This window comes from Bos indicus x Bos taurus, chromosome 9, assembly GCF_003369695.1.
Source record: "Bos indicus x Bos taurus breed Angus x Brahman F1 hybrid chromosome 9, Bos_hybrid_MaternalHap_v2.0, whole genome shotgun sequence".
NCBI classification, from domain to species: domain Eukaryota; kingdom Metazoa; phylum Chordata; class Mammalia; order Artiodactyla; family Bovidae; genus Bos; species Bos indicus x Bos taurus.
Window position 1 is genome coordinate 18664324 of NC_040084.1, and position 18154 is coordinate 18682477.

General features: G+C 34.4%; 1 protein-coding gene across 5 annotated transcripts in view; it reads right to left on the bottom strand.

The window, feature by feature from the left end:
• Positions 1–18154, bottom strand: part of PHIP (pleckstrin homology domain interacting protein) — a 128407-nt gene that overhangs the window by 17878 nt on the left and 92375 nt on the right. For all 5 annotated transcript variants that reach the window (XM_027550985.1, XM_027550984.1, XM_027550982.1 and 2 more), the window contains exons 24-32: positions 16195–16314; positions 14871–14978; positions 14238–14362; positions 14027–14109; positions 8895–9006; positions 8653–8714; positions 6392–6547; positions 3916–4036; positions 1091–1216 (exon numbers count right to left, since the gene is read on the bottom strand). In XM_027550985.1, the coding sequence (XP_027406786.1) occupies positions 1091–1216; positions 3916–4036; positions 6392–6547; positions 8653–8714; positions 8895–9006; positions 14027–14109; positions 14238–14362; positions 14871–14978; positions 16195–16314 (1013 nt within the window). The remainder of the gene's footprint in view (positions 1–1090; positions 1217–3915; positions 4037–6391; positions 6548–8652; positions 8715–8894; positions 9007–14026; positions 14110–14237; positions 14363–14870; positions 14979–16194; positions 16315–18154) is intronic.

The following is an 18154-nucleotide window of genomic DNA, read 5'->3' on the forward strand; positions in this document are numbered from 1 at the left end:
AGCAGCCCTGGAACTACTCACTACTTGAAATGCAAAGCATTTCCTTAGAGAATAAAGTAGAGGAAGGGCATTAAGCTTACTGTACTAATTTTCTTTGGTGGTTTTTCATATAGGAATTACCTACATTCCTTAGCAAAACAAACAAAAACAAACCCACCTAACACCAAGAAAAGGGACCCTATGATTATGCTGAGTCATGAGAATGAAGCTGAATATGTTTAAATAAAAAGCCTCAATAATCCCTTTATATAAAAATGAAAGCTGATAGCAGGAGAGTATTGAAACTTAAATTATAAAATATCCTATTCGATTAATGAGAAAAAAATTATCAAATATAAATAACCTTAATACAAATTCAGAGCTGTATTTTATACAAAACATATGATCCACTCCTCTAGCTTCAGTTTAGAAGACAACTCATTCTATGAATACATAAAATCCATAAGACAAGGAAATAAAAACCCTACTGTCTGAAATATAGCTATCACTCTTGGTACGGGATTAATTAATGGGGAAATAAACTTCACTTTGAAGAAAAAAGCCTTGAATGTTCAAGTTCAGTTTCCTGCTGACCTATTTGAATACTTTTTCATCAACCTGACAGGGATAATACAATATTAAGGTGAAAGGTTCTCAAATAAAATGGCAGACAATCATGTACTGTGAAAATCAAACAAGTTAACCTCTAAAAGATTTAATTTTCTTAACTGTAAATTACAGATAATGACCTCTCCCACCTGTTAGATTTTTATTTGACTTAGAAGAGCTTATTTAGCTAAAACATTGCATGTTCAATAAAAGCTTGCTATTATTATCCAACATTAGATTTAGAGAAACATCCATGTTTTCTTATGTAAATCAGAACACAACTGTAATACAATCTCTATGATTTCATAATTATTATTAGCCAATGAACTTACATATGCTTCCTATTTGGAGAGGACCTGTGGTTGTATCACAGCACATATTTGTGTAGTATGACAAGGCGTCTAATAAAAAATGATTGCATTCTATGTTTTGACATTTTACATTTTAAAATACCACCATTAATTATTACAGTAATATAATTAAATGTGGAAAAATAACTCACTTTATAAAATGTAGAAGAAGATCAGTCACAAATTTAGCAGATTTCACAATAGGGCTTCCAGGCTCATTAAATGTTCGTGTATTATGCTCTATATATCGAACTTCCCACATTAGGGAAGAAACTCGCCTTTAAACAAACAAAATGCAAAACTCTTATTAGCCTCTTTAGAATAAACTTAGAAATACATAAACACATTTTAAAACCAAGACATTCTGACTTTTTAATTGCAGTCTTAAATCAATTATAAAACTCACACCTTAAAAAACTGTTCAAAAAAAAAAACTGAATCTCAGTTGTGTCACAGGGTAAAAAAAAGAGTAGCAATATTATATATTGGCATAGAAAATATCCGGATTAGACACATTAGACTATCAACAGGGCCTTCATTTAGGGAGAGAGACTGAAAGGAGAGCATGAGGAGGAGAGAAACAGTGGAGTTTTAGTTTTTCCTTTATATATCCTTTTCATGTATGGTGTCAATTTTAATAATAAACATATCTAACTTTTTCATAAAAAGGGAAACAACCAATTTCAATCTAATTTTATTGCTAGTAATCAAGTAACATTTAAAAGTGAAAAGCTAACTAATAGCCTGCTTAAGGGACAAAAAGTATACTAAGAAATCTATCTAAAAAAAAATTTTTTTTACACAAAATTAATGATACAGTTGATCCTTGAACAATGCAGCACTGACCCTCCTCCAAGTCTAAAATCTGAGTACAATGTTAGAATTGGCTATCCCTATCCAAGGTTCTGCATACATGCATTATGTAGTACTACAGGTATTATTGAGAAGGGTGTGGCAACCCACTCCAGTATTCTTGCCTAGAGAATTTCATGGACAGAAGAGCCTGGCAGGCTACAGTCTATGTGGTCACAAAGAGTCAAGACACAACTGAGTGACTAAGCTTAGCACAGTACACATATTATTGGGAAAAAATCCATGTGTAAATGGACCTATGCAATTCAAACCCATGCTGTTCGTGAGTCAACTGTACTAAAATTTTGAAGTTTTATTTTATTTCAGTTTTAACTAAAGAAAAATCCAAAAGTTACTTTTAGAATATCAACCAGCTTAAAATGACATGGAAGAAAATACTCAAAAAACTTTACTGATGTGTAAACAGAAAACAATTATATGGAATTTTAAAAACTACATATATATAAAATGTAATTGTGCATATAGAAGCATACAGAAAAGCTTCTGTAAGTTTCCAATAGCATCTCCATGGCTCATTCTAATGAAAGAATCACAGGCTATTTTCAAAGTACCCTATAGAAACTGTGTGTAAAGTAAGGCATGAGGATTTAATATCAGTAGAGCAAACTGATAGTGGTTTAAGACTGAACCAGAAGTGCCAAAGAGGCACTATAAACTGTAGGAAGTCTGAAGCCAATGAACAGAGAAGAAGCAAAAGAGCCTGAAACAGTGAAATAGCTCATGATGGCTTCATTATTATGAAATAAGAACATAACTCAGGTCTATAACCGGAGAAGGCAATGGCACCCCACTCCAGTACTCTCGCCTGGAAAATCCCATGGACGGAGGAGCCAGATAGGCTGCAGTCCTTGGGGTTGCTAAGAGTCGGACACGACTGAGCAACTTCACTTTCACTTTTCACTTTCATGCATTGGAGAAGGAAATGGCAACCCACTCCAGTGTTCTTGCCTGGAGAATCCCAGGGACGGGGGAGCCTACTGGGCTGCCGTCTATGGGGTCGCACAGAGTCAGACACGACTGAAGTGACTTAGCAGCAGCAGCAGGTCTATAACTACATTATCTGGTTAAAAATCAGGTCATTTCTAATTTAAGTAAGGACTCTGTTTCAAAAGTTCTTTTCCTCAATTGATTACTAAGCTAGGTTAAAGCCAAAAAGCCTAATTAAGTTGCAATGTAAAGAGTACACCTTAGCAGTTCTTATGCTGAGCAGAATTTCTATGAGAAAGTACATTTTTAACAATGGTTGGAGATGGCAGAAATTTATCTTTCTAGATATAGTCCAACTATTAGAGTGTAGAAAACAATTTACATAAAAAATATGAATACAAAATATGATGAAAAATTTCCTTAAGTTAAATAGTAACTTAAGTAAATAGCAGTATAAATAATTGCAGTAACATAGAACAGGTCACCAAAATTAAGTTTTAATGCAGTATTAGTTAAGTTAAAATGCTATTGGCCTGCTAAGCAAAAGTCATTAAGAAAGATGAAAAGCTAAAAGAATGATTTCATTTATGTCAAAAAAAATTTAAGACATGTTAGCCAATAAACCTACAAAGTCTGCCCAAGATTAGAACTCAATGTTTATCAAAACTGCTAACCAGCAGATGCAAATTAAATGAAATTACATCTTTTAAAAACTCTAGTTATATTTCAAACTAAGCTACAACTATAATAAAGTAGCCCAAATTTTCCTAATTTCACTTTTAAGAAGTATTCATAAGCTAAATTAATAAGAGAACAATATTTAATATTATTCTATAAAAAATCCGTGAACAAATATCTCAATGTAGTATCTAAGAGAAAATAAAACATGTTGGATAAATTCATAAAATACAGTATGAAGAGAGTGACCATTGTTCATATTTATTTCTAAGTGTGGTCCACAAACCAGCAGCACCAGCATCACTGGGAACTTGTTAGAAAGGCAGTATCTCAGGTTTACTCTAAACCTACTACCAGATTCTGCATTTTTAACAAGATCCCACTGTTAAATGGGATGTGTGTTAAAATTTGAGAAACACTGCTAGGAGGATCAGTAAATGGCTGAAAGAATCATTTAGCTTTCCTTTGGCAGTAGCTACAGCAAGCAAATGATTCTAACCTGTAAAACCTGTTTTCCAGTCTCTGTTTAATCGTACTTAAATCCGTTGGATATGCCACTACAGTGCAATACATAGGATACGCTTGCAGATCCACAGGGGCCACAAATGCTGAAGCAATATCTAAAATAAATGAACAAGTAAGTTTATAAATTCATCTTTTTATTGCTTAAAGTACTTCACAATTCTTCTTGATATAAGCCTTAAGTTCAAATCCACATAAAGTCTACCACTATCTTTTGACAGAAAAAACATACAGTTTAGCTAACACAGACTCACTTTTTATTATGTCTGCATTTGTACTGCAAAATTCTAGGAATGTTATTCAAAGATTCTTTAGAAAAGATGATAGACAATATATAAATCTGACCTATTAAAGAACATCCACATGTATTTCCATAATTAAAACCAGGTCATTCCTGAATCTATGTGTTTGGTAGTAATTGTTTTGACATAATTACTAAAATTACTTAAGATAGTATGTGAGACAGTAATTCATTAAGAGCTGCCATCTTATAAAAGACATCAGATGAAAATATCATCCAATATGTGTCTCCAATGTCTTCAGCTCTTATTCACAGTAATTTCTGCCTTAGATTCTTTGAAGCAGATTCCCTACTCAAATGTATACCTACTCAGTATGTATTTAGTCTACCCAGAGTTCAGATAATTATGTTCTATGGTCACTGTTCTTTCTTCAAACAAAGCAAAGCAGTTCATATACCCTCATCTCTCCCTTTACAATATTCTATTGTGTATATGTATATCAAGTTAAGAGGGAAAATGGTATACCTACCCATCTAACTCAGCTTTCAACCCTCCTCCTCTAATTTACATCATTCCAGCCTAAGTATGTCAAGGGTTTTAAAATTAGGTTCTGGAGGATTTACATTTTTCACTGGTACCCTTGGCATTTCTAGAGCTCTCACTCTGAAATTCAGTTTGCTGTTGTTCAACTGATAATTTGTGTGTGACTCTTTGTGTCCGAAGGACTGCAGCACACCAGGCTTCCCTGTCCCTCACTATTGATACTATAAATATATCCCATCCTCTGTCACCCCCTTCTCCTCTTGCCCTCAATCTTTCCCAACATCAGGGTCTTTTCCAATGAGTCAGCTGATCCCCAAAGCCAAAGTATTGGAGCTTCAGCATCAGTCCTTCCAATGAACGTTCAGGGTTGATTTCTTTTAGGACTGACTGGCTTGATCTCCTTGCAGTACAAGGGGCTCTCAAGAGCATTCTCCAGTACCATATTTCAAAGAGTCAATTCTTTGGCATCCAGCCTTCTTTAAGGTGCAACTCTCACATCCATAACATGACTACTGGAAAAACCATAGCTTTGACTACAGGGACCTTTGTCAGCAAAGTGATGCCTCTGCTTTTTAATATGCTGTCTAGGTTTGTCATAGCTTTTCTTCCAAGAACCAAGAATCTTTTAATTTCATTGCTGCAGTCACCATCTGTAGTGATTTTGGAGCCTAAGAAAATAAAGTCTGTCACTATTTTCACTTTTTCTCCATCTCTTCGCCATGAAGTGATGGGACTGTAGTCTATGATCTCAAGTTTTTTGAATGTTGAGTTTTAAGCCAGCTTTTTCACTCTCCTCCTTCACCCTCATCAAGAGGCTCTTTAGCTCCTCTTTCTTTGCTTTCTGCCACTACAGTGGAATCATCTGTATATCTGAGGTTGTTGATATTTCTTCCAGGAATCTTGATTCCAGCTTGTGATTCATCCAGCCCAGCATTTTTCATAATGTACTCTGCATAGAAGTTAAATAAGCAGGGTGACAATATACATCCTTGACATACTCTCTTCCCAATTTGGAACCAGTCTGTTCCATGTCTGGTTCTAACTGTTGCTTTTTGACCTGCATACAGATTTCACAGGAGGCAGGTAAGGTGGTCTAGTATTCTCATCTCTTAAGAAATTTTCCACAGTTTGCTGTGATCCACACAGTCAAAGGCTTTAGCATAGTCAATGAAGCAGAAGCAGACTTTTTTTGGTACTCCCTTGCTTTCTCTATGATCCAATGGATGCTGGCAATTTGATCTCTGGTTCCTCTGCCTTTTCTAAATCTAGCTTACACATCTGGAAGTTCTTGATTCACATACTGGCTGATGCCTCGCTTGAAGGATTTGAGCATATACCTTGCTAGCATGTGAAATGAGTGTAACTGTGCAGTAGTCTAAACAGTCTTGGGCAGGCACTGAAATTCAACTAAAGCATTTATAATTGTTTCAGATATTTGAGTCTTGTGTAAAACTGCATTTAAAAAAATCACTTAAAAATATTTGAAAACACTGACTTATAACAAAAAATAATTTTGCTTGAATAAATTTTTTTTTTCCCTTTGCTTACTGGCAACATTTTCTAGCTATCTTCATGCATATATATGTAAATAGATAGATACACACACACACACACACACATAGAGAGAGTATATACATATATATTTTTTCATATGTTGTTATTATTTACCTAGTGTCATCAACTGGTTTATTCCTGTAACAATTCTTTCACATTCTTCATCCCTGGGATTGGAACCCCATTCACCATCAAGAGGCTTATAGATCAATGATCTGGTTTCAACATCGGTTAAAGGAACACTGGTACCTAGTTCTTCAGGAAATACAGCTGAAATAGAAAGAAATGAGATTTAATGAAAATATGTGGTAATATCAGTAATATTTAAGTTACCTTTAGAATCAGAGTTGATATTTTTATAAAATTAAACTATACCTTTGTAAAGATTTGGTAAGTATTAGTCTTTATTTTCATTAAAGGAAAGTTATGTTTCAAGAGTCAATAAAATTTATTCTTTACAACATTAATTTCATGATTAATTTTCTAGATGAGCATGTAATTACTTCTCCAAAATTATACCTCACAACTTGCTTTATTATCAGTTACATGTGAAGGATAAAGTATTCGTATAAAATCATGAAAATTAAAAAAATTTCTGAGTAATTTCGTAATATATAATCTCTAATTTACTCTGATAAAACATGCCATGTGAATTTGAACAAAAGTGTTTTTTTTTTTTTTTTTTCAGAAATGTTTTAATCAAAGCCTCACTGTTTTTCTAAAAGTGTAGGGACAGTCAGAATTATGAATAATGACAGATGATGCTTAGGCTTTTTGCTCTTAAATGATGAAGGTATGCTTTCTGCACGTCTGAATCTTTAATAAAATAATTAGGGGGTGGTGGTGACATAAAAACTACAAATCTGCCAAGGCAATTTTTCTTTGAACAAGACTTCAGGAGAGAAACATTTGGAAATATGCTACTATCTGGTCACGAAACTCCTCCTCCTCTAGAAATGTAATTAAACTCTTGAGTGCCTATATACGTATAACGGAATAGAACAGAAACAACAAAAATCACCCCCTCCACACAGCAATATACTGAGGTCGGAAACAACAGTGTATTACTGTTACTCATTCATTTCAAGAAGTACCCCAGGGATTATATCTATTAGCTTCATTTCTCTCACATTCACAATAGTCTGATATGAGTTCAAATTCAAACCTTAACAAAGGAGAGAAATAAAACTGGAAGGTAAGTCATGTAACACATTTACAAGCCGATTAACACATTGTACAGTATTAAACAACTCTAATTTAGCAATGAGATGAAAAAGACATTATTGGTACTGGTCTCTCAAAGTGACAATTTCTAGAAAGAACTAGTCTTAATCAAAATCCGCATGACCATTTTCTCATTTCTAAGATTTACCAGATTGGGTTTACTTTTTTCACATTATCTTTTTTCTGAATTTTTTTAATATAATAATTAGTGAGGAATTCCATTTGTAAATGATCAGTTCTACTATGTTACAAGTCAGGTTGTTTTTCTTTTTTAAAAAATTCTTATCTGATAGTAAAAGTAACATACTATTAAAAAAAACAAACAGTAATGTAAAAGATAATTTGTGGAAGTCCTCATATCCCCATCCTTTAAAACTTTTTAGACATATACAGTTGTATGTGTTTTATTTTCTTAAACTGAAACAAATATGGGCAATGACATAGAAAATGCAATATCCAGGCTTAGACACACTGGTCTTTTCTCAGTTCCAGGAAGATGTCATTCTTACTGCCAACGGCTAACTCCCACATTCTAAGGCAATGTGTCAGGCCATATGCAAAATGACAGTTATTATAATTACCTACTCATTGAGACCTTACATGTGTCAGGCTCTATAATAAGCACTTTACACATATGATATCATTTAATTCTCATAGCAGTCCTGTAAGAAAAGTATTAGTTTATAGTTCCAAAGACTGAATACTAAGCATCTCGAGTTTCAAGGCGTAAAGGAACTTGTCAAGATGACACAGAGAAAAGATGGCAGAGCTAGGATATGAATCTATACTTCATTCAAAAAAGCCTGACCTCTCAGTATTATGCTGTATTCTATGTATTTTGCTGGAGTTGTAAAAATATCTTTGCTCCCAAGTGCTCATCTTCTACAGTGAATAACAACAAGCAAATCAGTATATTTTGCTGTAATTATCTTCAACCTTCCCTCTTAAACTACAAATTCCAAGTGGACAAGGATTATGTTTAGTCTAGTCACTATTATGCCTCCCCTACCTCCAGGGTCAATAAAAATGCATGTGGAATGAATATTTTCTACTTGCTCTTCATCAAGAACTCTTTGTACCTACAAGTTATCAAATCAGATTTTTATTTAAGAAATGAATTCCGTAACAGACACAAAAAACTTTACACTTACCATTGTTAGGTATAAGCTCCATATCCCAAGGACTCATCTTTTCTGTATCTCCATTGTCCCAGCTTAAAGAAAGGAAAACCTTTATATTAAAAAATCTAAACACTGCATTGCAATTTCAATAAAATCACACTGAAAAATAAAGTAACTACTTCAGTGTTTAAAAGGAGTATCTTTAGCATTTTAACAGATGGGGAAAACATTCAAAGCAAGTCAGGCTGAACCAAAACACAATACTTCCTTACCAAACATTGTAGCACTGGAACAAACTATCAGGGTACTCAGGCTGAAGTGGTTCCTGGCTCTCAATTGTTCCAAACCACCAGGCATCATCTATGACTGATCTGAAACGGTCACCTGGCCAAGAATAAAAGCCATTTCATTACTCTTAAATGAAACGCTGCTGCTGCTCCTCTTTCCCAAAATATCCCTTTAAGATGCTAAAAAGCCTGTATTATTATTAAAAGACCTATAAAAAATGACCTACACACTCCAAAATAAATTAGTAAATAAATAAAATCAGCAATACTGAGAGGAAAAGTTATATAACAAGCACACCTGAAGTGTGACTTATCACCTTTCAGACCATTTTTTACCATTTATTATGGTAAGGAGAAATTCACTCTTATTTTAAACATTTTTACCAATCTACCACTTTACACTCACTTTTCCTTCCTACAGAAAGAAAAAACAAAACAAAAACTAACCTTTGTAAAACAGACAGCACTCTATAATCTTTTCCTTAACCAACTGCATTCAGCTGTCATATTACTGAAAACTGCTTTCCTCAAAGACTCTGATAAGCTATCTCCTCACCTTCCCTCCATGTCATATGAAAACTGTTAACTACTCCCTGCCTTTTTACCATGCTTTCCCCTTTCTAAGCTCTCACAGTACTTAAGTGATTTTTCTCCTGGTTAATTCTGAAAGATTTGAGTTCAAATAACTTATCCATGTCACTTTAAACAAATTAATCTTATCTGAATCAGTTTCATTTTCAAACCCACTTTAAAAAGTGTTTATATTCACATTTTTTTACCAAAAAGGATTTAACAATGTACAAAGACATGTAGTCGTCCTTCAATATCTGTGGCAGATTGACTGGCTGCAGGACACTTCAGATACCAAAATCTGTGGATACTCAACTTCCATATATAAAATCACGTGTACGTGCATGTAACCTACGTATACCTTCCCTCATACTTTAAATCATCTCTAGATTATTTATAATATAGTTAATACAATGTAAGTGCTATCAAAATAGCTGTAAATACTATGTAAATAGTTGGCCAGCATAAGGCAAATTCAAATTCGCTTTCTGGAACTTTCTGGAAATTTTTTTTCTCCAGAATATTTTTGCTGCAAGGTTGGCTGAATCTGTAGCTATGGAGGGCCAACTGTAGGAGCATAAAATGCTTTGAAAAAAATAAATATAATGACAAAAAAGGAAAGTTGGAACCAGGCTGTTAATAGAACACAACTGCATGTTGCTGAGTTATATATATGTATGTATATACATATTCTGGGTGAGCATGCACTGAGATCAAATTTAGGTTCAAATTCAAGCATTCAAACAGCAAATATTAACAGGGAAATATGAGCTATTACTAGAGAGTCTCTAACTGCTCCTGAGATACATATTAGTGACACTATACTTAGTGAGAAGACATTACATAATTTAAGAAGCAGCATTACTGACATCACCAACACCTGAAGAGTAAACACAGTACTGAGTTTCATAAAGCTATTTCTTGTGATCCTACTTAGACTGATGACATTATGCTAAAGAAGAAGAACTGGATAACATGTGCCGTACCACAATGAATGATACTGTACGATAATGACAATAAAATTAGAATAAGGTCTACCAGCGGAGGAGCCTGGTTGGCTGCAGTCCATGGGGTCGCTAAGAGTCAGGCATGACTGAGCGACTTCCCTTTCACTTTTCACTTTCATCCACTGGAGAAGGAAATGACAACCCACTCCAACGTTCTTGCCTGGAGAATCCCAGGGACGGGGGAGCCTGGTGGGCTGCTGTCTATGGGGTCACACAGAGTCGGACACAACTGAAGTGACTTAGCAGCAGCAGAGTCTACCAGAGTAAGCCTTAAGGACTGGCCGAAGTAATTATTACTGATGTAATTTTAAATGGCAGTTGGTAAAAACATCTTCAGAAATAGAAGATTAACTAGTTACCAACTTTAGAAGAAACATTAACAGTAATTTATACATTTAAAATTATAAGATCCAAATGAGAACATTCTGATGTACATCCATTTGGACTATCTCTTCAATATGAACAATGCTTGCCATTATTTCCTTACTTACGTTGTCAGTACATTTCTGGAATATTCCTGGGTTCTAACTGGTAATATTTGTTCTGCCAACTTATTGGCAGATGCATGTCCTTAAAAATCAGAGATGAGAAAACTTCCCTGGTGGATCAGTGGTAAAGAATCCACCTGCCAATGCAGGAGACAGGGGTTTGATTCCTAATCCATATGGCGCAAAGCAACTAAGCCTGCCTGAGAGCCACAGCTATTCAGCATGTGCTCCTGAGCCTGGGAGCGGCAACTACTGAGCCCACGTGACACAGAGCCTGTGCTCTGCAGTGAGAGAAGCTGCTGCAACAAGAAACCTGTGTATCGCAACCAGAGAGTAAGCCGGCTCTCCACAGCTAGAGAAAAGCCCATGTAGCAACAAAGATGCACCACAGCCAAAAATAAATAAAATTTTTAAAAGAGATGAAATTAATCTTATCAACACATGGAAATAATTTTAAAAATCACATGTACCAAAGGCTTATATCCAAAACCAAGAACTTTTAACTCTTTCTTCTTGAATTTACTTACAGTTTTCTACGTGAGTATATAGCTATTCCTTTACTCATCAAGTTCAGACATTAAGTATTGGCCTGTCTCCATATAACTGTATATAAAGGGTATGTGCATTTTGTTTAATCCATTTTCAGTTGTCCTCTGTCAGGCTATACTGTATAAATATTGTTCACTAATGAGTCCAATAGCACACAATTCCTTTCTTGCAAAAATCTGTATAATCACTTCATTTTCTCTGAATTTTATGAATAATTTCCCCACATTCTCTAACAACTCAAACTATAAAACAGTCTTCAATAGATAATTTCCCACAATAATGACAATAAAGTCAAAGTCAAACATGTTAGACAATTTATCAGTTTTACTTTTTCTCCTGAAGATTTCTCTCTAAGAGGACAGTGTCTTCTGGACTGTTTTACAGACTTGCCAGACAGATAGTATTCTGAGACTTCTGCTGACTATTACTTGGGAATTTCTTTTGGCGATTTCCTGTTCTGAATTTCCTGTCTCTTACTGAGATTCCTAGTCTTTATTATTTCCTTATTTGATAGAAAAAACGAACACGGCAATGGACTGATTCAAAATTGGAAAAGGAGTAGGTCAAGGATGTATATTGTCACCCTGCTTATTTAACTTATAAGCAGAGTACATCATGTGAAATGCCAGGCTAGATGAGGCACAAAGCTGTAATCAAGACTGCCTGGAGAAACATCGATAACCTCAGATATGCAGATGACACCACTCTTAAGACCGAAAGCAAAGAGGAACTAAAGAGCCTCTTGATGAAGGTGAAAAGAGGAAAGTGAAAAAGCTGGCTTAAAACTCAACATTCAAAAAGTAAGGTCATGTCAACAGGTGCTATCACTTCGTGGCAAATAGACACAGAAACAATGGAAACAGTGAGACTTTATTTTCTTGGGATCCAAACAAAATCTCTGCAGATAGTGACTACAGCAATGAAATTTAAAAGATGCCTGCTCCTTGGAAGAAAAGCTATGACAAACCTAGATAGTGTATTAAAAAGCAGAGACATTACTTTACCAACAAAGGTTTGTCTAGTCAAAGATATGGTTCTTCGAGTAGTCATGTATGGATGTGAGAGTTGGACCATAAAGAAGGCTGAGTGCCAAAATATGTATGCTTTTGAACTGTGACGTTGGAGAAGACTCTTGAGAGTCCCTTGGACTGCAAGGAGGTCCAACCAGTCCATCCTAAAGGAAATCAGTCCTGGGTGTTCACTGGAAGGACTGATGTTGAAGCTGAAACTCCAATACTTTGGCCACCTGATGCAAAGAGTTGACCCTGATGCTGGGAAAGACTGAGGGCAGAAGGAGAAGGGGATGACAGAGGATGAGATGGTTGGATAAGGCATCACCGACTCAATGGACATGACTTTAAGCAAGCTTCAGGAGATGGTGGAGGACAGAGAAACCTGGCATGCTGCAGTCCATGGGGTCATAAAGAGTCAGACACAACTGAGCGACTGAATAACAAAATTTGATGGAACACATCTTTCAAAGCTTTCAGAGAAATGGGACATGGGATGCAAATTTTTTTCTACAGCTTGCATGTCCCTATTTTTAATGACTACACTTCCATAATTTTTCTTTTTATAGCACACAGGTATACCCACTCCAATATTCTTGGGCTTCCCTTGTGGCTCAGCTGCTGAAGAATCCGACTGCAATGCAGGAAACCTGGGTCGATCACTGGGTTGGGAAGATCCTCTGGAGAAGGGCAAGGTTACCCACTCCAGTATTCTGGACTGGAGAATTCCAAGGACTGTACAGTCCATAGGGTCGTACAGAGTCAGACACAACTGAGTGACTTTCACTATAGCACACATGTAAATCTCTGTATTTACCAAGACCAAACAACAAACAAATCACCACACTAATCCCTTCCAATGGTACTAGAGGAGGAATGAAATGCTATATCAAGTGAGGTGCTTTCTCAAAGCAAAATATAGCATATAGGCATGATACTCTACTTCAGAGTGGTCCTTTTAGAAATTCTTAAATACTCTAGTAAATAGCATAACCATCTGTATATAAAGTACCTTAAATGCCTGGAGACTTTTAAGGTTTTCTAAAGTTTTTTTGAGTCTTGGTTACAATATTAGTTTTAACAGAGGTACCCAATAAAAGAAAAAAGTCAGTTTAGTTTAGGTCCCAGTACAATTAAACATTTTCAATGGAACACATCTTTTGTTTCAAGTTTGAATTCTGTCATTACTTCTTTTGGATAAAAATTTATTTCAGTACATATACTAACAAAAGGAATAGTTATAAACAATCTTATACATAGTTACGAAATATGAGAAAAAACATTCAGATTTCAACATCATCTAGTTTAAAAGTATTATTATTCTTTAAAACAGACAAGCAAACAAAAAAATACCCCAAATTCCTGATACAATATCTTACTTTCCTATTGACATTGCCACAAATGGCAATATTTATCTGATTATCTAAATAATGAAAAACATAAATCATTTATTAGATAAAACGATCATTACAACTTCCAAATAAATAACGCACCTATATTCCACCGCCTATATTTTGCATCGTCAAATTGTTGTCTCAAGACAAGGAAATCTATAACATCAGGCATATCATGGTACCTATTAAAACAGAAACAAATTGATCAGGTCACATAACTACAGATATCTAAAATACATTCAAATGTACCCAAATCTTGAAAAACAATCTACAATACTAAGAAACTACTGCCTCTTTCAACAGTCCTTACTTCATTGTAAATGATCCACCGGTCAGTTTACCAGTATCAGGATCTAGAAAAGCAAGTTTAAGGCAGCAAAGGGTAGGCAATCCCACTTCATACTTTATGCCAACTATTTTCATCAGTTCTTGTTCCTGAAGAAGATATAGAAAATAAGAAACCATATTCACAAAATAATCTGTTAAACACTAGGTGACTATTTTGTATGTATGTATAAAAACCCACTGAGCTGTGTACTTAAGATTGGTGCACTTTGATGGTATGCAAACTATATATCAATTTAAAAAAAAGAAAACCTTATTGAAATAAGAATTTTCTAATACAGTTCCAGAGACTGAGAAATAATTTTGAACTATTACTGATAAATCTAGAAATACTTTCAAATTTACAAAGATGAAGTTTGCCTTAATATGTTAATGTTGTCCAATTCTCAACATAATTACATTTTAGTCCCAACTTATAAACTATTAGAATATATATAACTCAATCTTAAGTTTCTTTAAAAATCTATGCCTATGAATTATTTCAATTAAAAGAAAAAGCTATCTTCATGAAACAGTTTCTTACAGTGAAAATAATAACATTAAATACAACTTTCTCTATAATCACATCTTTTGGGGCTTTAAATCATAAACACCATACCCGCAGTTCCATTTTATGCCATGGTTGTTTTTTGGGATTTATACTATAAATTTTATTTTTCCGGGCCATCTCAACATATGCTTCATGTCCTTGTCGGAAATAATAAACCTAAAAAGTAAATAGTGTCACAATTTTAAAACTTGCATGTGTTTCCTTTAACCAAAATGCACAGTATCAGCTAAAACTGTAGGAGATTTAATGTCCTGTAAATGAAAAGAAATTCTAATATTTTGATTTTATCCTTCCTCCTTTTCCTTCAGCTGTCCTACTATCAATTAATAATACCCAGTGTTCTAAATAACATTAAAAGGTTAAGGATAAGCAGTAACTTTTTGGCTTTTTGGTCTCACCACTTTATTTTAGGTTGTATAATAAAGTATGTTGTAACTTGGGGTCATGTTTAGTTTACTGTTTACCTATTTTGTAGCAAGGAGTTTATACAAAGGCAGGGAACTTTAAAATGAATAATCTATTTTCAAATATATTTTATCCTTATGAAGAGAGCAAGACATGTATTTATTCTCATTTATGGAGGTCAAATTTAAGTGACTCCTGACTACCGCTAGAACTGGTACGTGAATACAGCACTCTGATACAAAGTGTTCTTCCCACAACTAAAACAGCTGAGCTTGTTGAAAAATGCTATCCAAATTTATCCTAACTTTTCACTGTAAACCTACTGAATACCAGATAACCCTGTCTCTTAACATTTACACAAAAAACAAGGAGACATGTACTCCTGAGTGGAAAACTTTGGTCTAGTATATTTTCATTTTAAATTCACAAAAACATAGTCCAAAATGATGACTGATCAGGACTAATCACATTTTCTTAAAAAATTAAATGGTAATTGGAAGATAACATTTTTTTTTAAGATCTAAGAAACATTATGAACATTATAGTTATTTAAACATTGATAAAATACTTTTATGAAATAAAAAAAACCCACATAATTACCCTTCAATTAAAAATAAACAAATGTTAAATTTTGCTTTTCCTTTACCATATATTTTAGGAAAAAGAAAATTGGCCACAACATCCTCTTACTAAAAAATACATACTGGTTTTTTAAACGCTAATAAACCTCTATTCTCTTACAATATTTAATTTTCTATCGCAATTTTTATAGCAGCCATAAAAAAACATTATTAAAGCTTTCCTCTTAATTTTCCTTTTTTCCATACAGAGCTACAAAACGTAAACTGAGATATGAGATACTTCATAAAACTGCTACAATTCTCTAGAATTCTGTTTCAAGAGCTGTAAAAAGTGTTTAAAGTTATTTGAATGAAACAAAGGATATTTTTTAGAAGTTAAAAAATACCTCATCACCCATCTGTGGCACAAATGGGCATCTTCGGGGTAAAGTGTCTGTAATCCATGTTGAAGGTAACCATTCTTCCAACGTCAAACCGTTTTCCGTTAGTTCTCCCACAGCCAATCTCTAAGAGTGTAAAACAATATCAAATAATATTATCATGAAAGCACTCATCTATCAGTCTGCCCAGGTAGTTAATAACACAAAAGGGGAAAGGGATCTTTGTATAAAAATGTATGTTCTTTAAGTATTAAAAAACCTTATTCTGGGAAGATGGTAGTAGTGGCAAAATAGTTACGTTCAATCTCACCAACTCACTCCATAAAAAAGTACTACATCAACCAAAGCTCCAAAGACAATATTCAAAACAAAAGTAGGTGATGAGATATTCCCATAAACAACAAAACAGAAGCTCTGTGTAGTTGCCTTTCCTCTAAACATTCTCTCAGTTTCACAGACATTGGTTTGTCCATGTAACAAACCAATACATATTTGAGGTTTTTCTTTAAAAAACCCTAGGCATAGCATGTTGCTAAGAACTAAGAAAGACATTCTTATATGGGCTGAGCAGTGCCAGGATACAGAAGGCTAACTTTTATGGGCTGGACATTATACTTGCATAAAGCCCAAGAATATTCCCTAGTCCTGTTAAAGTAGCCATTTCATATGTAAGCTTCTAAAAAAATTTTTTTTTTCAATCAGAATGCTCTCAAGCCAGGTCTCTTACGTTGTAACTTTCTGAATAGGCCTTTAAGAAAAGTTTAAAATTTCTGGTCACCTACAAGTGGCCATGATAGGCTGGAAACTCTTACCTTAGACTTTGGAAAAACCAATTTTCTAAAAGCTGAAACCTAACATATATAAGTAGAGAAACACCATGTTGCTGATTAGAAATGTTTTGGTTCAGTGTTTGTAAACTAAGACTTCTAAATTTTATTCTCTTGTGTTTGCTTAAGAAAAGGGAAGTTATAAGGCAGTTATCACCGTGAGTTAATGAAAGTTCATAAAAAGAAACACAGTCATAATGGGATATGAGAGAATACTACTTGCAGCAGGTTCCTTTAGCTGTTACTCGGTATTCATCTTCCTACGAACTCTTCTTCCTATTAACCACCTTTATATTTCTGTTAAAATACATTAGAAGAACTCTGTGGAGAAGAACGGAGGGATAAAGGACTCTGGCATTTACTATACATGAGATGAATCCATCCCATGTACTGAGATCCACAGATTGTATCAGTCTTACATATAATGAGGTGCTCAGTTAAAGTATTTGAAAAAGGCTTCCTTTGACCTAGGTAAAACGAAAAAAGGCAGGAAAAGGCTAAAAATTACTAACTCCAGCCTCAATATAAACTACTAGTTACACTACTCAAGTATTTCTTCCCAGAGTGGGACAGCTAACAGCTCTTACATGAAGTCAGGTAAATTGGATATTAAATAGAAGTAATCATATTTATAACTGTAGGACTATGGCATAACCAAGAATCATTATGATAATAAACCTTACTCAGATCCTGGGGATCCTTGAAGTTTTGGTTAGATTTCTGTCAGTACTAATAATCATTTATGGTTATTTAAACAATAATTAAATAATAATAAATAATTAAAACATATCGATAGTTCTCTAAATTTCCAGCCTCATGCACTGAGACTTAATTTTGGAGATAAAGGTAATTAATCTATTTTCTTTCTATCCATGGCAATTCTTCTAGGCCCACCTAAAATCTGACCTCTTCTGGAAGGCTTATCTGAAACTCTACGATGTCTCCCTTTGGTTTGCCAATTAAATGTATCATGTGGTATTTCTCCTGTTTTGGGGAGAGGGGATTCAAACAACTTGTTGGTCACACATTGTTTTTGGAGTAAGTACTTTGTCTTACACTTCTTTTTATTGACTGTATTGCAGGCACTAGATGAAAATTCATTGCTCTGATTTCCAGAGCTCCTAAACAACATAAGGGAT